The sequence below is a fragment of the Poecilia formosa genome, unplaced genomic scaffold, assembly GCF_000485575.1.
Source record: "Poecilia formosa unplaced genomic scaffold, Poecilia_formosa-5.1.2 Scaffold24, whole genome shotgun sequence".
Lineage (NCBI taxonomy): Eukaryota > Metazoa > Chordata > Actinopteri > Cyprinodontiformes > Poeciliidae > Poecilia > Poecilia formosa.
This window is the reverse complement of record NW_006799963.1, coordinates 1,065,745-1,086,490: the sequence shown is the minus strand read 5'-3', so window position 1 is coordinate 1,086,490 and position 20,746 is coordinate 1,065,745. Positions and strand designations below refer to the sequence as shown.

The following is a 20,746-nucleotide window of genomic DNA, read 5'->3' as shown; positions in this document are numbered from 1 at the left end:
TTTTTTTTGTACATGCATGTTGATGTTTAGGGAGGACAGATTTCTCAGGTTCTTTGCCAGATCCTGCTGGCTTTTTTTTTTTTTTTTCGGTACTTCATGTGCTGCCATTTCTTTAGTCATGATCCCTTCAGGTGATTATTACACTGCTCTTTGTTTTATTCCATTTTACACCTCTTCAGGAATCATCTTGTTGATGATAAAATAACTACGTGTCAGACTTTGGCATCTCAGGCACTTCGGTGTTAATTTTTGCTGCTAGAAACAAAGTGCTAAAAGATACAATTTTAGGAAAGATTCTTCCGAGGCCTGCAGGAAATTCTGGTGCAACCTCATGATTTGCATCTTGATCACTACCTATTTTCACTGTGAGGAGGAATATACCATAAGTCCATCAAAGTGGCAAAATATTTTATTACCAAGCACTGCACCTGAAATACTAAAGCCTATCAAATATTCCATTCCATCCTTACAGTGCATTTCATGTTTAATATTGACCATATTTAAAATGCAATGCAATGTTTTCACTTTGATAAAAATTAAGTTTAGCTGTTTGCCTACTTTAAGGTCAACAGGGGGAACAGTAAATTGGTAGCAAATATTCAAAAATTAAAAAAGAAAATTAAAAGACCAGTTACACAGAGTCTGGCTCAAATATGAGAATCTGTTATATTTAGCTTAAAGTGGAAAAACTGGTTATGCACCAAATGGTTTCATCAGTTAACCCCGTCAGAAATCTTCCTCCAGCACAATAAGTAAAATGTTGATATCAATAGGTCAGAGTAGCTGATAAAAAAATGGCAAATCATGTATTATGCAACATGATAAAGGAGAGAGGCGTTAAACACACTGACACTGTTTATTTTATTGGGAGTGGTTCTATAGAGTTATAAAAGAAAGCTTGGACTTTGAGATGTCACCGTGATTGAACCGTAACGTCACTGTTGCCACAATAAACAAACACCCTAGACACGTACCATCGTATTTGTTTTTTTTTTTTCTTTTCTTTTTTTTTACGTAAAGCAGAAAAAAAAGATTGCCTTGTAACATGATCTTTAGGTTAGATTAGCAATTTTAAAGGATTTACTTTTAGCATTTTATAACGTGGCTGTTAGGCTGCTGACTCTCCTTTATCTATTTATGAGCATGATGAGGTGTGGGAAACTGGAAATAGAGCAGTTTAAGTAATAAAAATGAACAAAGATATAGTTTAATCAGACTCAATATATTATAACTTTGATAGATGGTTGACCCATCAGTATGGCAAAGTTTATTTACAATAATTTCCCTAAAGGGGCTTTTTCAAAAAATAAGGACTTAACAGCTAGTGGGGGAAAAAAATACTTGGAAATTTTACTTTGAAAGAAAAAAATGTACGTATCATTGTGATGCACTTATTGAAACAAATAAGGGAAGCTTATTTGTTTCAATAAGTAGGCCAAGCATACCAATGCTGCCCTCTAGTGGACTAACAGTATCTGTTTTTTGTTTTTTTTGGCTGTTTAATCAGAACATTATAGCAGCAACGACGTCTAAATGTTTCACATTACTGCCCCAGTCAAAAGTTTACACACACTCAACAGGGGTATTAATGTCATTTAATGAAAGATGCAACACGTAGCTTCCACTTTAATTCAACCCCGATTTAAATGGATTGGTTTCCTGGCTCCGACCAAACCAGAGCGAGGCCCGAGACGACTCAGAACCCCGATTCATCTGTTCCGTCCTCCTGCCTGAACCGGGCCGCCTGCAGTCATCCTCCTACAGCCCATCCCCAGCTGCACACTCAGCTGCTCATGTCAGCAGCACATCAGAGCCTCATGCTGCGAGAAGCACAATTCTGAGAATCAAAGCCAAGGCTACTTCTTTTCTTTTTTTCTTTTTGTCATCCAGAAAGAAAAAAAACAGAAGAAAACATTCAGCAGTTTTGTACTGGTAGTAAAGACATCCTGGTTTTTGCAAAATGTATTTTAAGTGTTGCTGTAATCAGCTGATGGAGTTAAATTAAACCACTGAGACTGGTGGTGCAGGTGCATGCATAATTCATTTATTCTTTTTTCCGCTCATGTTGCATGGAGGATAAAGAACAACTACAAGGCTACGACTAAACTACAGGCACGCAGAGGAGCCTTGGCAGTGGCTTCATTCTTCATCATGCGATTTCTGGGGGGGGGAATAAAAAACAGACAGAAGACGTCATCCTTTTGCAAAATGATTTAGAGCAGCAAATGTTGAAACCTTGACACGTTTGTCTCCGCACCTTAGCTCCGGCGTCTCGGCTCTTCACTCGCAGCTTGTTGACTTGAGACTCTGCGATGTCGGCCCTCTCCTCCGCCTCCTCCAGCTCGTGCTGCAGCTTGCGCAGCTTGCTCAGGTTCACGTTGGACTGTTCCTCCTGAAAAAATAAAATAAAATCAGGATCGGCGATGTTAACGTATGAAGGCGACCAAAACCGAAGCGTTCCAGCTTACGGCCTCCTCCGCGCTCCGCTTGTAGGATTTCACTTTCATCTGAAGTTTATCCACCAGATCCTGCAGACGGGCCAGGTTCTTTTTGTCCTCCTCCGTCTGTTCAGTCAGCAGATTATGTTGCTTACTGAGCATGAACGCAAAATCTTAGTGTTTTTGCTCTAATTTCTAGTGCAAATATCTTAGTACACTTTAAATGCGACAAAACTGACTAACAAGTAACTTTTCAGTGATATGTGGGAGCTTGTTTTAAGTCAGTAATTCCTTAATGTTGATGAAGAAGTTATAGCAAGACATTTTTCCCATGTTACAAGTGAAATAACTTACCAGTGGAACCAGGACTTTTTTCATCGACATTAAGGAATTATTGACTTAAAACAAGCTCCCATATCATTCTGAAAAGCTATTTTAAAGTTGGTTTTGTCTTAGTTAAAGCATACAATTTGTGGTAGAAACTAGTTTTTGCAGTGTAGCGGCGGGGTTGACCTGGTAGGTGAGCTCCTTGATGCGTCTCTCATATTTGCGGACCCCTTTGATAGAGTCACTGCTCTTTCTTTGTTCCATGTCGATCTCGTTTTCCAGCTCTCTGATCTTGAAATGAAGGGGGTGAGGGGGAAAAAAAAAGAGGTCGCGTTTATAAATGTAAAAGGTGCTGTAATTTCCAGCAGCACTGTGACGGATGGGGACAGTTTACCCTGGCCTCCAGCTTCTGGACCTGCTTCTTGCCGCCCTTCATCGCTATTTGTTCCGCTTCGTCCAGGCGGTGCTGCAGGTCCTTGATGGTTTGCTCCATGTTTTTCTTCATGCGCTCCAAGTGGGAGCAGGTGTCCTGCTCCTTCTTCAGCTCCTCTGCCATCATGGCTGCGTCGGTGATGGCCTTCTTGGCCTTCTCCTCGGCGTTTCTGCACTCCTGCACGGCCTCCTCCACCTCATTCTGAATCTGGGCGATGTCTCCCTCCAGCTTCTTCTTCTGGTTCAGCAGGCTGGTGTTCTGGGAGATCAAGACAGAGCGTTAGCTCGCCAATAGCATGTCTTGACTGACTGGTAACATTAAAAAAATTGTTAAAACAGATTGAAAATGAACATTTATAAAAAAGAAAAAAAAAACATTGTAAAGCCATACAGGCAGGTAGTAGGGCTTTTTTTGTGTGTGTTTCAGATTTGAAATGTTTGGAGGCTGAGTAATCTCACATTGTGTTCCAAAGAATGAAGTGAAAAGTGTAGAGAAAATCAGTTCAGAAATGAAAATCAGAAATTTTCAAATGATAAAAATACAGGAAAAAGAAGTAGCTCTTAAGTTTAGCAGCGAATCATGAGCCTTGAAGCAGAGTGTCATAAGACAGCTTATGACACTCTGCTGTCATAAGCTTAGCTCTTAAGTTTAGCAGCGAATCATGAGCCTTGAAGCAGAGTGTCATAAGACAGCTTTGGTGCAGAGCTAGACTCCGGTCAACACAGGAGTGGGAGCGGCTCCATGTTCACTCAACATGCAAGTAAGCAACAGAAAACTTGTTCACTTGTGCAACTGCCTATAAACTTTTGTTCAACTTCTCATTATCCCTCGTGCGCTGTTCCACGCTAAAGGAGGAGCCGAGTTGTGAAGCGTCCCTCGTACCAACATGGGTACGGACTGGACATTTGCTGGCTGGTGTACCTGTGAGTGCAGCAGCTGAACTCTCTCGCTGACATCCAGCAGTTCCTGCTCCGCCAGCTTGCGCCCTCTCTCGGTTTGCTCCACCAGAGACCTCAGCTCGTCGAGCTCCGCCTGCAGCAAGTTGTTGCGTCTCTCCACAATCGCGATGTTCTCCTTAAGGTCGTCGTTGGACCGAAGTGCATCGTCCAGATGTAGCTGCGAGTCCTGTTACGACAAACAATACGTAGATTCGGTTTACCTTCCATTGACAAGTGATGAGCATGGAATGGAAAATCGAAGCGTCTGTGATGTTGGGTCTGTGACCTTTAGGTGGGCATGGACTCCTTTGAGCTGCTTCTGAGCCTCTGCCGCTTGCCTGTTGGCCTGGCTCAGCTGGATCTCCATCTCGTTGAGATCTCCTTCCATCTTCTTCTTCAGCCTGAGAGCCTCGTTTCTGCTGCGAGTCTCCGCCTCCAGGGAGCCCTGCAGGGTGTCCACTGTCCTCTGCTGGTTCCTCTTAGCCTGCTCCATCTCCTCATCCTTCTCGGCCAGCTTGCGCTCGATGTCCGCCTTCACCTGATTGAACTCTAGTTGCGTTCGGAGGATCTTACCCTCCTCGTGTTCAAGGGAACCCTGGCACAAAAAAACAGAAAGCGGCTGGGTTTCCCCTCAAAGCATCAAAGGTCACAAAGGTGAATGCGTGACGTATCCAACATTTTAATCACCTCGGCTTCTTCCAGAGCCGTTTGTATCTCGGCTTTCTCCTGCTCCAGCTGCTTGCGGATCTTCTCCAGCTCATGGATACTCTTTCCTCCCTCACCAAGTTGCTCAGTTAGGTCAGAAATTTCCTCTGTTTTAGGCAGAATTATTCCGTTTTCTATCATTCAACCATATCGTGTGTATTGTGAAACTTGAATGATGAGTTCTACGTACCTTGAAGGTTCTTGTTTTCGCGTTTCATGGTCTCCAGATGATCCAGAGACTCTTCGTAGGAGTTCTTGAGCTTAAACAGCTCAGTGCTGAGGGAACGTGCCTCTTTCTGAGAACTTTCCAGCTCAGTCTGAGACTCCTCGTACTTCTGCTTCCACTCAGCAAGGACCTGCAAGAATTTCAAGTAACAAATTTTCTCAACAAGCCTTCCTTTTCCCCCCAAAAGGACTCTGCATATCCGCAACGTGTCAGCACCTTGTCAAAGTTTCTTTGCTTCTTGTCCAAAGCTGCAGCAGCCGCATTAGATCTCTCCACATCCACCATGAGATCCTCGATTTCCCCTTGAAGCCTGTGTTTGGTTTTCTCCAGGGAGGAGCATTTAGCGTTTGCAGCTTCAACAGCTTCCTCGGCCTCCTGCAAGCGTTGAGCTAGCTTCTTTCTAAAGGCAAAAACAAACATAATAAAGCAATCACAGCTCAGGCAAAACAAAAGAGAAGGGAATTGTTCTGAAGTCCTTACTTTGCTTCTTCCAGCTCCTCAGTTCTTTGGATGGCATCGGTTTCGTACTTGGTTCTCCACTGAGCCACCTCGGAGTTGGCCTTGGACAAGCTGCGCTGGAACTCGGCTTTGGCCTCCTGCTCCTCCTCAAACTGCTCTCTCAACAGATCGCAGTCATGGCGAGCAGACTGCACTGCATGGGCAAGTGCATTCTTGGCCTTTAAGAAATTGGAATAAAATCAAGTTGTCTTGCTGGGAGAGATTTTTTTTTTGTACTAAAAGCAGAACTTCTTGAAACCGTAGCCTACCTTCACCTCCTCCTCCAGCTGTCTCTTGAGGTCTTCAACCTGCTGAGTGTAGGACAGCTTCCCTCGGGTCAGCTGCGAGACCAAAGAGTCCTTTTCCTCCATCTGCCGCAGAAGCTCCCCTGTAAAACAAAGGCTCGGTCCGCAGATTGTCCTGTGGTTTTTCGATGTCATGAAATGGTGAAATAAAATGGTGATTTTATTTCAGCATGAGTGTATTTTGTTACCATTTTCAGTTTGTAGCTTTGCTTTTTGCATGGTGAAATCATTAATGGAGCGCTGGGCCTCCTCTGACTTTGTTCTGTACTCAGACATCTGGTCCTCCAGGGTACGGCACATTTTCTCCAGGTTGGTCTAAAGAAAAAGATTAACAAGGTGTCAAATTTAGCATGTTTGAAGAAAACGTGCAACCGATTGATTTCCATGTTTACTAGGTTGTAACAAGATCTCATCTCACAAGATGTTGAGGTAATTGAAACATCACAATATTTCTTGTTGAGGAGACTGCTACGTATGGTTCTGCCCAATGAAGCTGTAACATTAGGTGCCCCAGATTCTCTTAAATCATCTGTTTGGCAACAGTTGGGATTCGGTACATTTTTAATGTTTACACTTTTGAGAGGGACGGGGGCTCTTTGTGTTGCTATAAGTAACATAAACATGGTGCTAATGACTGTTAGCTTAGTATATGGGAGTTTTCTTCAAAATGTCAGCAGGCACTAAACTAAAGACTACTTTCACTGAAGATGCAAAAATACTCAATATAAAAAGTATATACCGTTAAGCTTCTGACTCGTATCTCTGTAAAGTAGCATGAACATGCAATTTAGTAAAGATGTATAGAAATATTTTGTTGCAGGCTTGAAGCCACAGTATGTGTATGAACAATGTGGAACGAGCTAATCCAATACAAATCACACTGGGGAAAACTAGTAGACTAGAAAGCATAGACCAGTTTCTTCATGTAAAGGTCCTTTAGTGTTTCCTGGAACAATGTCTTTTCTAAAGAGTTTCTAAATCACTAACACTAACACTGAAACTGATTTTATTCCAATTTCTTAAAGGCCAAGAATGCACTTTTACACACACATGTGCACATTTATTTTATTACAAACAAATAAAATAAATGTTTTATTAGTCTTATATTTTTTCTAGGAGTGTCTTACTTTCACTTTGGCGATTTGCTCCATGTTGGAGACCACATCATCCAGCTCCAGCTTGAGCTCGCTCTTCTCCTTCTCCAGCTTCTGCTTGACCCTCTGCAGGTTGTCAATCTGCTCTCCCAGGTCGGCCACACTGTCGGCGTTCTTCTTCCTCAGTGCCGCCGTGGTGGCTTCGTGCTGCAGGGTGGCCTCTTCGAGGTCTCTGCGCATCTTCTGAAACTCAGCCTCCCTCTTCTTGTTCAGCTCGATCTGGGCTGTGGTGGCTCCTCCGGCCTCCTCCAGCCTCTCGCTGATCTCCTCCAGCTCCCTGGCCAAGTCGGCTCTCTGCTTCTCCACTTTGGCCCGGGCAGCCCTTTCGGCCTCCAGCTCTTCCTCCAGCTCTTCAATTCGGGCCTTGATGGAAGTCGCCCGACATTGTTAGAGGCACGGCTAATAAAGAGAAAACGAAGCATAACATGTCTGCTGGCGCGCTTACCTGCAACTCCTTCAGTTTTTTCTGAAGCTGAGCACCCATCGCCTGCTCGTCCTCAATCTTACTGAGTTGCTGGCTGATTTCAAAGTCTTTCCTGCATTCAAAGGCACAAACCTTTTACTTTAGACAACTGTCATAAAAATCACATCTGCTGATTTGTAAATTTTACTTTTTAAGCTTCTCCTCCAGCTGCTGTTTGTCGTTCTCCAGGTCCATCACATTTTCTTGGGTCAATTTCAAGTCCCCTTCCAGCTTCCTCTTGGCTCTTTCCAGATCCATTCTTATTTTCTTCTCTTGCTCCAGGGATCCTTCAAGCTGAAGCATCATTCCAAACAATTAGCTCACTAATTTGTCTCTAGTCCATCCAAGGTACTTCTCTCTTAATGCAAGAACTCACATCATCGACTTGCTGTTCCAGCTTGACTTTGGCCTTGGTCAGAGAGTTGACTTTGTCCTCCTCACTCTGCAGGTCATCCAGCGTCTGCTGATGAGCCTCCTGAAGAGCTTTCTTTTCCTTGGTCAACTTGGCAATGATTTCATCCAACGCTGCCATCTCTTCTGTCAGGTTTTTCACCTTATAGGAAGCACACAACATACTACCATGAAGAAGGGAATTATTCCCAAAGCCAAGAATTTGACCAGCGAGTTAGCATGAAATATACCTTGTTCTCAGTGGCGTGTTTTTCCTTTTCCACTTTAGCCAAAGTCAGCTCCAGATCGTCGATGTCTTTCTTGAGCTCTGAACATTCGTCCTCAAGCTTCCTCTTTTTGGCTGTCAGCTCTGCATTCATTTCCTCCTCATCCTCCAGCCGCTCTGTCAGCTCTTTCACTTTGGCCTCCAGTTGGATTTTGCTCTTGATCAAACCTTCACAACGCTCCTCGGCATCCGCAAGATTGTCTTGCTCCTACACAGAGGGAATTAAGCTTGTGTTATATTCTACAGTAGCTCTATGCAACTGTTAAAAATTAAGATAAGGTACTCAGCCCACAGATTGAAATTGGAGCTGTAAATCATTCTTCTCTTGGAGAAGGGTGACCATCTTTTCCTCAAGCTCTTTCTTGCGGGCTTCGGATTTGGCGTAGGCCTCCTTGAGCTTGGTAAACTCCTCTTTCATGTTTGCCATCTCCTTCTCGGTCTCAGCTGATTTAAGCAAAGGCTTGATCTTGAAGAACATCTTCATCCAGGGCCAATTCTTCACACCCATGAAGGCACGGATGTTCCACTGGATCACCAACAAGGCATCTCTGTGGAGAAAATCAGGATGTTTGAGTTTTCTTTGTTAGAATTATGTTGTTTTTTTTTTTGTTTTGGTTTTTTTGCGGTGAAAATAAGCAGTGAACTCCAACCTGCGTTCAACAATTTTCTGGAACTCAATCCTGGCAAGCAGTCCTCTGGATCTCGCCTGAATCCCAGTGATGATGAGAGCTAGACGGTCGTCTCTCATCTCTTCCAGTACACCCAGCAGCCCAGCTTTGAAGAACACCTGATAGTGACAGATTTATTTTATTTTATTTTATTTTATTTTATTTTATTTTGTCAAAGGACAGGAAATGTTTTTCTCAATCTGCTCTTTATGGTTTTTTAATATACAGAACCAACCTTTGTGTGTCCCAGCTTGTACTGCTCATGATCGATATCCAAAGACCCCAAAAGTTTCTCAGCTGCTTTTTTATTGTCAATGAACTGCCCTTCAGGGATGGCACTCGGGTTCAAGATGCGATATCTGAAACGGCGCAACTTTTGGAGGTAAATATGAAAATTTCTAAATGAAATCGTAAGCTGCGAAATTCTATAGTTCTAAGGATTGTTGGCATATTTGTCTTATTAAACTTCAGGTAACCCAAGAGAAGCATCAGCAACATTGCTGTAAAGAAAGTACCAACAATGACAACTTCTGACCTCAACCATCAAACTTGACAACTTCAACAAATTAGGTGTCATGCTTTGGAACATCATTTATACCCAAATGGAAAGGATCTTGCAAATAACATGAGTTTTTCTTGCCTTTGCTTGAAATCGCCGTACTGAATCCTGTTAGGGAATCCTTTTCTGCAGATTCTGATTCCTTCCAGCACACCGTTACAGCGCAGCTGGTGCATGACCAGAGGGTTCTCCATAGCCCCGGGAGTCTTGGTCTCATTGGGGATGATGCAGCGAACAAAATGAGGGTGAGTTGACCTGAGGTTGGTCATTAGTTTGTTCAGATTTTCCTGTTAATGCAAGTACAGCATAAATAAGGTATTGGATGCAGGATACCTAGCTTTGAAAATGTCTAAAACGTGATATGTACTCTACCCTGTGCAAAGCAGACACAGTCTGGAAGGAAGAACCTTTCTTCTTTCCTCCCTTTCCCCCTTTGCCTCCTGCATCCTGGGCTGTATGAACATTATAGACATTAAAGTTGAAAATTACTGCTTAAATTCAATGGAAGTAATAATCAGTAAGGTGACAGAGGCCTCACCTGAATCAGCGCCAGCATACCCAGCAAACAGCATAGATAGTAACTTCAGGTTAGACTTCTGATAGAGTCCAACCACAGTCTCATTCAGTGGATCTTTATTCTTCTCCAGCCAGTTGCCGATGTTGTAATCAACAGTACCAGCATAGTGAATCAAAGAGAAATGAGCTTCTGGTTTCCCTTTAACGATTCTGGGCTTTTGGAAGTTGGGGCTTTTACCCAGATGGTTGTCATACAGTTTGGCCTTAAATGTCGTGTCACTGGCTTTTGGGAACATACACTCCTCTTCAAGGATAGACATGATGCCCATCGGCTGTTAGGGTAGATTCACGAAAGATTAAACATCAAACACTCTGCAAGTTTAGCATCCCTTAATGTCTATGCACAGAAAAGAAATGACAGCATGAACATGAGCATCTGATCTGAGAATAAATCCTCAGATGACGTCTTGAATGCTCTTAGACTGGATGATGTACAAACCTTTTCAATGAGTTCAATGCAGGCTGCCAAGTCCATACCAAAGTCAATGAACTCCCACACAATGCCCTCTTTCTTGTACTCCTCTTGCTCCAACACAAACATGTGGTGGTTGAAAAACTGCTGCAGCTTCTCATTGGTGTAGTTGATGCACAGTTGCTCAAAGGTGTTGAACTAGAAGCCATAAAAGCAAATGCAGAGTGAGATCTTTTCTCCTACAGATCGGCTGCCCATGAAACCACAAACCCTCACATCAAAGATCTCAAATCCAGCGATGTCCAACACCCCAATGAAGTACTGCCGAGGCTGTTTGGTATCCAGGGACTGGTTGATTCTCACCACCATCCACAGGAACATTTTCTCATACACTGACTTTGCCAGAGCACCGATAGAGTAGTACACCTAAAAATGGGATGGATGCAAACTGATTTAAACGTGATATTTATCAATTCTGCTGATACACACACAAAACATAGATGCGTTTTGGTTACCTGCTGCACACTCTGGCCCTTGGTGACCCACTCGTTGCCTACTTTAACTCTCGGGTGACAGAGCCCCTTGATGAGGTCAGCAGAGTTCAGGCCCATAAGATATGCCACTTTGTCCACATCTAAAATTGGTTATTGTGTCAGATTATTGCTATTATTGCAATGGGATCAGAGAATGTTTCTGTAGTTACAACGATGTCAAAGTGTACAAACAGACGGCGTCATTGCCTACCCTCTGTGCCGTCGGGCTCTGCTTGTTCTTCCCTCTGCTTCTGCTTGAACTTCATATTTCCATAATGCATAATAGCTCCAGTCAACTTGTAGATGCCATTCTTTTCCTCTTGGGTGAATCCCAGGACGTCAAAAGCTTCCTATTACCAAATAAAATTTAATTTGACTTAGTTTGGAAACTATGTGCAGGGGGATTTCGGCTAAACAGACTGCATTTACTTACATCAGTAGCAATTAGCTCATCTGCATCGTTGATGGAGGCTACGGTTGTTTCTCCTTGAGAGATGTACGCGTAGTCATAGGGGTTGTTGGTGATCAACAGCATTTCTGTTAAAGGAGTGAAAAGGTTTGGTTATAAAGACTGAGGTGTTTTATAAGACTTGCATAGCCTTTGTTTGCAGTGTGCTCACCAAGCAGCTCTGGCTTCCTTTGGGACAGAATCTGATAGAAGATGTGATAGTCTCTCTCAGCTTTGAGCTGATAAGTGACACGAGATTTTTCCAACAGATCTAAAAAAAGAAATATGTTATGATTACATTTAGGGTGTCCACAAGAGATCAAGCTAAACTTTAGTCAATAGCTTTGTATTCTTATGAATATAAAGCTGAAGGTAGTCATTGACTTTCACAAAAGTGATGTGGTTTTACTAGAAAATCGTTCAAAGAAATGATGGAAAAATGTTGGACAGCTTTTTATCAAAGCAGACTCACATGTCTCAATGTCAGCTGAGGCCAATTTTCCACTCACCCCAAAGTGAATTCGAATGAATTTACCCTGTAAAATATAATAACACACACACGCGCGTGCACACACTCACACACACGCGCGTGCACACGCACACGCACACACACACACACACACACACACACACACAACTTATGATACTCTGTCATTTCTTCAACTTGATGTTTAACTCTGCAGGCTCTCCAAATGCAGCAATAAAAAATAGGAAGTGAGGAAATGTTCATACAAATCTGGAAGAGTTGTCATTTCGGATGGTCTTGGCATTTCCAAAAGCCTCCAGAGCAGGATTGGCCTGGATGATTTGATCTTCCAGGGTTCCCTGTGTGGAAGTACAAGGTTTAATCACTGTAGCCGTAGATTTTAGTTTTTTTATTCTTTATAACATTGAAGGAATAATATCAACCTTTTTCTCCTGATTTGGATCTTTCTTTCCAGAGACAGCCGCAATGCTGGCAAAGTACTGGATGACCCTTTTGGTGTTTACAGTCTTTCCTGCACCAGATTCTCCACTGGGCAGAGAAAAACATATAGTATACATAATAAATATGATATAAAGGTTAAAGAAATCAGCTTGAAAATATAATCAAAGCAGCTTTGAGTACCATATATAACTTACGTGATGAGGATTGACTGGTTTTCTCTGTCTACGATATCAAACAAGATCTGTGTTAGTCCATTTGTCTTTTAATATCTGGATAATTTCTGACATTCTTTTCTAGCTGGAACTCACCCGACAACATGTACTGGTAGGCGTTGTCAGAGATGGAGTAGATGTGAGGAGGAGCTTCACTCCTCTTCTTTCCTCTGTAGGCGTTAACCACCGATTTATCGTACACCGGCAGCCACTTGTAAGGATTGACGGTGACGCAGAAGAGCCCTGAGTAGGTCTGATGCCAGAGACGGACAGAAAACGTATGACATGCTGTGAACGTAAAGTTGAAAACAAGCAGCTTGTTGATGTTTGTAGCGATTGCTCACATAGATCATCCATGCCGCGTAACGCTCTTTGAGGTTAAACAACACCGCGGGCTCATGGAGGAAGGTGAACATGGCCATGTCTTCGATTTTATCAAACTTTGGCGGGTTCTGGGGGTGGACATCTACCTCCTTAACCGTAACAGTCTGTAAGACATTCATCACAGCAAACATCTCTGTTCAAATTCATTTAAGATCCACTAAAAGTTGTTGGGTTTTTTTGTTTTTAACCACAACCATTTCTCCAGGTTACAAATGTACATTTGCGCCCTGCTTACCTTTCCAGTTTCAGTTTCAACGGTGACTTTGTCCCCATCTCTGCTGGTAACTGTGGCTTTAACATACTCCACTTCGGGATCGGGCACGAAACAGGCCCTCTTCATGTCAAAAGGTCGCGTTTGGGCCTCCAGTCGCTCCTTGTCGGATTTTCTCAGGAAGGACGCTGCTGGCCCAAACTCCGCCATTATGGCGTCACCTGACATCTTGAAAGCTGTGGAAAGTTGGGGTTTGATTTCAAAAGATTTAGGCAGTGGATTACTTTTACTCTCCAAAGAATCCAGAGAAGTCCCGAACCTAAATAAAACTAAACTAGAAATGTGTTAAAAGTACGTTCTCAACTACAATCTTTTTTTCTTCTTTAAAAAATTTCAGAATGATAGGACATAAAGATGTGAAGACTATTTACCAGGAAAAAACTATTGCAACACAGAACTGCAAAGAAATTAAATGCAAATTTCAAATACAACCATCCCTAAAATACTAGTTATTTTATTAGACTGACTGATCGATTATTCAGCTGATTGGTTACTTAATCGGTTCATCATTTACTCACTGTGATCAACATTGTTTCCCATGATTCCTGCTCTTATTGCATCAACAAGTCACACTTGCTAATTTAATTAATTTCACATATTCAGTGTTTATTTGATCATTTTCTTTACTCTTAATCTTCATTTCTCCTATGTTTCTTTAGCAGCACTATTGGTTATTGTTGGTTATTAAGATTAGTAGCGCTGTTGTTATTGACTTTTCCCTGTTTACGGCTGAAATAAAACTATATTATTATTATTATTATTATTATTATTATTATCATATGTGAAATATAGACTGCTGCACCAAAAACTAGACAGGTGAATTACCCTAAAGTCATTTATTTTCTATTGGGGAACTTATGACCTTCTTTACCTGTTTGATGGTCCTCTTCTCTTTAGCTGACTTGTTCTGCTGGATGAGTCTTTAAAAGGTGAAATGTTACATCAGATTTTGAGTCACTGACAGGATTAGTGATGAAATGATGGCGTACTGACCGGCAGGTGTGCTGTTTCTGTCCTTTGCTGCTGCAGCTTCTCTGGATCTCCTCTTTTTATACATCCAGTAGGCAGTGCTTTGCTGAAGCAGCTCCCCCCCTACAAGGACAGAGCAAGAGCACAAAAGGGAACATCTGCATTTAGAAATAAGAAGGTGTGGACAGTCATAGCTGCCACGTTTCTATTGGCTGTTGCACGTAAAGACTATCAGAAGATTCTAAATCAGGATCTATTTCGGTCCTGACCTTCTTGAAAGATGGAAGACAAAAAAAATAAAAAATACTGAAATCTCAGAAAAGATTCCTGCCCAACACTGAAGGCTGAGTGGTATTTACGAGACAAATTTTCAGGATTTTTTTTTTGTCTAAAATGTGCAAAATATTTATTTTTTTTTTTGCTGTTACAAATTATTTTGCTGATTAACTCAATAAATATTTGCTTGTATGGGGGAAATGTGCAGAAAAAGCCATGTTGATGTTTTCTTACAGTTTTTCCAAAGCGGAAAAAGAACCTTTCACTCACACTACAATAAGGTTGAACATCACACTGTCAGAGTCCCTATTGTCAGAGGATTCAACTGTCCTGGAGGACAAAGATAACCTTGTGAATACTTTGGCTTGGATTCTTTCTCGCAGACCTTCCTTGCCTCCCTCTGGACAGTGTGCCCTCCTCTGTCCACAATAAAAGGTTGGGTGGGACAGCTGCCTGCTCGCAAAGCTCTCCGTACCGTGCTGGAAATAAATACATTCACCTCAGACGGGATATCCACCACCTTCTCAGTGAACTCCGTATCATTAGTAGCAGGATCAATGCTGATAATAAGCGTCACGTTAACAGAAGACATCTTTAAGTCAGGTGTTTATTGAGCCGACCACCTTAAGACCCCCTGAAGAAGCACACGAGTCCCTGTGACACCGAGGATTTCACACGCTGGGAGTTCAGCAACCTCGTGGGTCTCGTTAATTGGCTGTCTGCTCCTTGTGTCGCACTCCTCAGCACACCGAGGCTCTCATTCTCAGCTGTCTTTTGTCCCTTTCACGGATTTCAACAACTAGCTTTTCAAGCCTCTTCAGCCCTTCTATATGCAGCCTGTATGCATGCTTCAAACCGATGCAGAGGCTGAACATTTAGGGCCAGTTAAGAGTTGTTTTGTGAATAAACGAGACAGTTTGTCTTGGTCTGAGTCTGGCATATTTGCAGCAGCAGTAGGAAACCTGTAGAAATTTACGTTCCTTTTAGATATTTGTGAAAACCGTCACTGAGTCCTGGTAGTATGAGACAGATAATCTGTGAAAGGACCACAGGAGGAATCAGAGGAGCTCAATTTTTTCACAGAATTTCTGTCTCATAATATACTGTAAGTACACAGTGAAGGTTTTAAGAAATATGCAAATAATAATAATAATAATAATAATAAAATAGCAAAAAACATTTTTATAAAAGTTACATGCCACACCTTTAATGCACACATCTTAGATGAATTTCAACATCCTTTCCATAAAAGTCTGGTATTCATTTCTATTCTTAACTCTGACACCCCTAAATAAAATCCGCTGCAGCTGATTGCACGGTCAAATCCATCATCTGAAGATGGAAAAGAGTATGGCACAACCTACTGCACTGGACAAGTAGGGAGAGCATTAATCAGAGAAGCAGCCATTAAAGCTTCAGTCCTCCAAAGCTCTATTAAAGCTTTGGAGGACTGCAAACATCCATAGCTCAGGTGGAGAGCCTGTTGAAGGGGCTCTAATTAGTCTCCTACTCCATAAACTTGACTTTAACTGAAGAGTTCTGAAGAGGAAGTAATGTTGTTTTTAACATCTTCTGGCACTAGTGCTCATTATTTAACAGGACAGGAAATGAACTGAGAGGGAAGAAGGGCGCAGACAGACAACAAAGGTCTCAGGTCAGGGACTGAACCCTGCACTACTGCTTTGAGGACAGCATATGAAAATTCTCATGTAGAGTTTGCTATAAAGGGCAGAGGAAACATGTAGATGGGTTGGATCTGGTCAGCTAATACAGAAGCAAAGTTTTAGAGTGCAAAGAAAGCCAACGTTGCACCATTATCACCATGGTGACTTCTGGTAGGAACAGCATCATATTCTGGGAATGCCTTTCTTCAACAGGAAGTTACACTTGTTAGGAAGATGAATGTAGCTGAAAAGAGTTGAGACTTGAGTGGAGGTTCACTTTGCATCAGAAGATGAAAATTAAGTAGTATTAATTAAAACACACAGCAGGTATCTATTTAAAAATATGTGACATGTAAGCACAGTTACCTTATTAAAGTGTATTAAACCACAGTATTTAACGTTGGGGGTTAATGGACCGGCTCCATTTGCCAAAGGATAATGCAGCAAATTGATTTAATCCCATTTCAGGGTCTAGTTTTCTCAAATAACATCAGCACACACCTTGTGACAGTCCTCTGGGTGTCAGCCAAAGGATTCCTGAGCATAATGCCTTAAAAAAACAAAAAAAGACTTAGAGGCGTTCTGGAGACCGTGTTGTCTTTTCGCCTCCTTTAGCTGTGAGATGAACCACGTGACTTTGACAAAGCCAGTGCAAATGTCAATGGCGCACTGAGACGGAGAACAAAGGCCGAGTGGCACAGTGTCACACAGCAGATAAATACGTCTGCCGGCCCGGCTCGCGAGACTGCTTCCCTGTCGTTATTGTTGCAGGGTATATTAATTTGACCATTTTAATGTTAGATCCAATTGTTGATTATCCTAATTTCATTTGATTTGGTGTGTGCAAGAAATATAGCCCTTTGTCTGAAAGAGCAGTGCATTGGCGCCATAGTCAAGAGTCCACTAGGGGGACTCGTGCGCTCTTTACAAATAATACAAGAACAAGTAAAGGCGCACTGGTTTCGTCTGATAATTTATTCTCTTGTATTTCTCCCCTTTTTATAAGGGATAACATTATCCTCAACATTAGTTGTGTTTTTAAAAAGAAAACCAATTTCAACCTACATTCTGAGACGTTTTTCCCGTTATGTTCACACTTTCCAACCAAAGGCGCCATCAGAGACGCAGCTGTCGCCGGGGGGGTCGCCGTACACCGTACACGCCCCCGGGCTCTTGACAGCTACTTCATGCCGTAACTGCACACTGACCGACCGCGCATCTTGTTGGACCCGCATTGTTTCCTTCCATTTAGCCTTGAGGACAAAGATAAACCTGTGAAATAGTTTCAGGATTCCTTCTGTCGAGCTTAAGTGAACGAAGGCGTCATTCGTCCTCCTCCGCTGTAGCAACCTTTGTGACCGCGCGCGTGCGTGCAGATAAAAATAACACCTCCATGTTTGTTTTGGAAGCTGAAGATGGTTGTTTGTTTTTTTTTGTTTGTTTTGTTTTGTTTTGTTCGTCTCCGTCATAATTTATTACTTAATAAGACAGCTTTTTTGTTTGAGTGAGTTAAATCGTTTTAAAGTTTTCTTCCCTTTTTCTAGCCCCAGTACAGAGAAGATAAGCTAAGGTAAATGTTTAAATTCAGAAGTGTTGACTGTCAACTCAAGGATCAAGAGAGTTATTTCTTCGCCATGCAGAGTGTCGGCCTGCCTGGAGGGTGATAATTTGTCTCAGACATGTCTGGAGAAAGAATCTTCTACTCCAAGACCTCTGCTCTGTTTAACAAGCCTCTTTCATCACTTGATAGCTCACAGACACTTTGAGACGTCTTTTAACTTCCTGTCTGCCTGTTACCCCTCTTACAGAAGTGTCACTCTTTCAGACTTATTGTTCCTGACATATTCCTCATGCCAGCAGCTTTCTTTCTCAGCCGGGACTTGTACAGCAACCTCTGTTGTCTCTTTAGGGCAGCCATTTGCACGCTGGTGCTTTGTTTGAACCAGCAGGAAGGTGAGGGCAGAGGTGTGCATGTGGGGGATGCAGCGTGTCGGTGGGAGTGGTCAGGTGGAGTTCATCGACTGAACGGTTTCTCATGTTATGATTAAAACCAGTGTTTAATCTGATTCTGCGATGGTAGTGACTAAATATATTACATTTTGCACCATTTCTTCCAGTACATCTTAAAATATCTCCACTGTGTTCTGGGGCATTTGTAGTGTTGGTTGTAATGTCGCATAATATTTTGCATGCAGGTCCAAATTTCAACTTTTGGTCTTGTTTGTGTATATTCCCTGTTCAAATTGGATGTGTTTTCTTTACGAAAACGACCTTTTTAACACATCTTTTCACATCTTCTAATGCATTTGTGGATCACATGACAGAGTTGTCCCATCAACCTGAGCTGTGGATTTCTACAGCTCCTCCAGTTACAGTGGGCCTCTCAATTTGTTTACCAACAAATCTCTGAGACCTTCACAGAACAATCGGATTTATTTTGAGATTAAATCAAAGACTGTTTACTGATTATAGGTGACATCTGAAGGCAATTGCTTGCATAGGATTGCAATCAAGGGTATCAGAGTAAAATGGGTTAAACAAATTTAACAAATTTTGAATTATAAAATATTTAAAAGCCTAAATGTGCAATTTCCTTCCACTTTCTCCACTGATCTATCACATAAAATCCCCCCCAAAAAATACGTCAGTATAAGTGGTTGCAATGAAACAATTGTGGAAAAATGATGTGGCTACTTTTCCTGAACCCATGGTAACCTTCATTTTGTCCCCTCAGCGTTACACAGACCATGATGCTTAAGGCAACGTGCACAGCCTCTCTAATAACATGGTTGTGTTTTGCAGACGTATGCCAGCCCGTGTCGGCCACCTTACCCTTGTCCGTCTCTTCGCCGTGTCTCTGATTTCACACCTTCTGTTCAGACGAGTCGCTCTAACCTTCAGGCTGGAACATACCGGTGTGTAAATCCATTCTCAGCTGTCGTCGCACCGTCTCCACGGCCGACGTCCTTTGTCTTCAAAGACAGGCTGAGTCAGGTGGCACGAACAAAGCAACGTCTGCCCACCTGTTGCCGTCTTAGGGGACATGAGATTGGGGGAAGTGAAATACTTGAACAAAGCCAAAGTCATTTTGAAAAGACCATTTTGATTAGACAAACAACCTTTTCACAATGCATATTCTATTTTACTGAATAAGACTGTATATATGTTAAATAAATAAATAAATATGTTTAGAGTTGGAACTGTCCACTTAATGAAAGAAAATGTTTGTGTGGCTATTGCAAAAATAAATAAATACATTCTTAGAACAGTTATAAGGGCTGTTGCATTAAGAATAATGTCCCTCATTGTCTTTAATCAAAGATGACTATATTTGTAATTACGAATCTTTCAGCTTTTTGAATAAATAATAAATAATTATCAACATCATTGACTTAATTATGCCAGATGAAATCTAATTACTGTTAGGGTTTGCGCCACTTCCACCTGCTAACAGATGAAGCCTATATGTCTAATATTAAAAACGGCCTAAACAGCCAAACCTATGAGAATACAAAAAACTTTGCTCTGGTAATATGACCAATAAGACAAAATAAAACTAAAATGTAACAATCATTGACAATATTATTAACTTTATGAGGGAGAGGTTGATATATCTGTCAGCCTTGTCCTGTCCAAGGATGAGAGGTGCAAATTGGAATCCATGTAAGAGGATTTCTTCTGTGGACCTCAACATGCCACTTGAGGAGCTCCTTGAATGTCGAGCATTCACACCTCGGGTTTAGCTGTGACCTCACTTAACGCCAACCCTCAAAAGCGTCTCCATGGAGCTCAGCTGTCTTCACGTTAAATGCTTATAACAGCTTGGTTTGGGGAAAGCGTGTTCATTTATAGAGGCTAGATTTTTATCTAGTTTCTTACAGGCACTATCATTTCCAAGTTGGTTTGGCAGTTAAACAAGATTGATCAGTTTGATTGGCCTAGCTGATGCTGTATGCAAGTAAAAAATAAGAAAATAACAGAAATAAGCTAGAAAAGTCATGTTTTGGCAGAGCAGCGTGAGTTTGGGGAGAGTTGAGGACTGTGACTGACTGAAAACGAAGAAAGCTTTGTGAAGGTTCGATGAACGTTTGGGAAATGTCCACTTAATGTTCCCGTAAAGTCAGCTGTAACCTACAGCTAGTATCTCCAGTGCTCATAAAAGGTTTCTTCTTAGGTTTCAGTAGCTTCTAGAGGCTAAAATTTACTGAAAGCATTTGCTAAAGGCTAAAAGTAATCTTTGAAAAATGTTTGTTAGGGAAATGTTGGTTGATTGCTCAAAGAATGTTTCCTGAATGATCGTTTTCCCTGAAAGTGATTGTCAGTAATGACTGTCAGGAAACATTCTCTAAATACTAACCATAGTTCCCCAAACGTTTCCTTGCTGAAGCAGACTAAAAAAAAAAAAAAAAAAAGCAACCAAGCTAGCTTGTCCATGTTGAAATTCAGTCTAAAGCCCCCTGCAGAATTCCCCAGGCGGATTATTCATTCAACATTACAGGAAAGTTTGAAGTATCCTTCAGTGAAAGATCTTCAACAATTAAGCAGATGAAACCAAACTGTCAATTTAACATATAGTCGGCGCTCCCAAAATGTCTTTATTTTTACCCCCAAAATGAAATAGTAGCACTTTTTTTGTTTGTTTGTTTTACTTCTTGTCTTGAGGAAAACTTTTTGTAACAGACC

At 41.8% G+C, this 20,746-nt stretch overlaps 1 protein-coding gene and 1 long non-coding RNA gene across 2 annotated transcripts; one reads left to right on the top strand and one right to left on the bottom strand.

The window, feature by feature from the left end:
* Window positions 1–2,019: 2,019 nt before the first annotated feature.
* LOC103135328 (myosin-6-like) lies at window positions 2,020–14,235 on the bottom strand. The gene is made up of 39 exons (XM_016669420.1): window positions 14,148–14,235; window positions 14,026–14,074; window positions 13,119–13,330; window positions 12,844–12,987; window positions 12,596–12,752; window positions 12,482–12,509; window positions 12,269–12,374; window positions 12,092–12,184; window positions 11,832–11,895; window positions 11,532–11,630; window positions 11,345–11,448; window positions 11,123–11,261; window positions 10,894–11,012; window positions 10,655–10,804; window positions 10,406–10,576; window positions 9,929–10,238; window positions 9,763–9,842; window positions 9,472–9,677; window positions 9,067–9,190; window positions 8,814–8,950; window positions 8,456–8,711; window positions 8,129–8,371; window positions 7,864–8,040; window positions 7,636–7,781; window positions 7,470–7,560; window positions 6,998–7,387; window positions 6,059–6,185; window positions 5,835–5,953; window positions 5,548–5,744; window positions 5,284–5,467; window positions 5,032–5,197; window positions 4,824–4,948; window positions 4,423–4,731; window positions 4,120–4,323; window positions 3,160–3,456; window positions 2,952–3,056; window positions 2,469–2,564; window positions 2,258–2,392; window positions 2,020–2,160 (listed from the first exon to the last, which is right to left on the bottom strand). The coding sequence occupies exons 3-39, from the start codon at window positions 13,320–13,322 to the stop codon at window positions 2,140–2,142; spliced, it is 5,823 nt and encodes a 1,940-aa protein (XP_016524906.1). The 5' UTR covers window positions 13,323–13,330; window positions 14,026–14,074; window positions 14,148–14,235; the 3' UTR covers window positions 2,020–2,139.
* A 2,910-nt stretch (window positions 14,236–17,145) lies between these two features.
* LOC103135329 (uncharacterized) lies at window positions 17,146–19,442 on the top strand. Its single transcript, XR_475921.2, has 2 exons — window positions 17,146–17,633; window positions 18,866–19,442. It is a non-coding gene; the product is annotated as an uncharacterized LOC103135329 (long non-coding RNA).
* Window positions 19,443–20,746: the final 1,304 nt, after the last annotated feature.

Coding starts and splice junctions, on each gene's coding strand:
- LOC103135328 (XM_016669420.1), bottom strand. CDS start 13,322: ATGTCAGGTGACGCCATAATGGCGGAGTTTGGGCCAGCAGCGTCCTTC. Junction 8,951..9,066: donor ACAAGCTGGGACACACAAAG/GTTGGTTCTGTA, acceptor TGTCACTATCAG/GTGTTCTTCAAAGCTGGGCT. Junction 8,712..8,813: donor CAGAAAATTGTTGAACGCAG/GTTGGAGTTCAC, acceptor TTTTCTCCACAG/AGATGCCTTGTTGGTGATCC.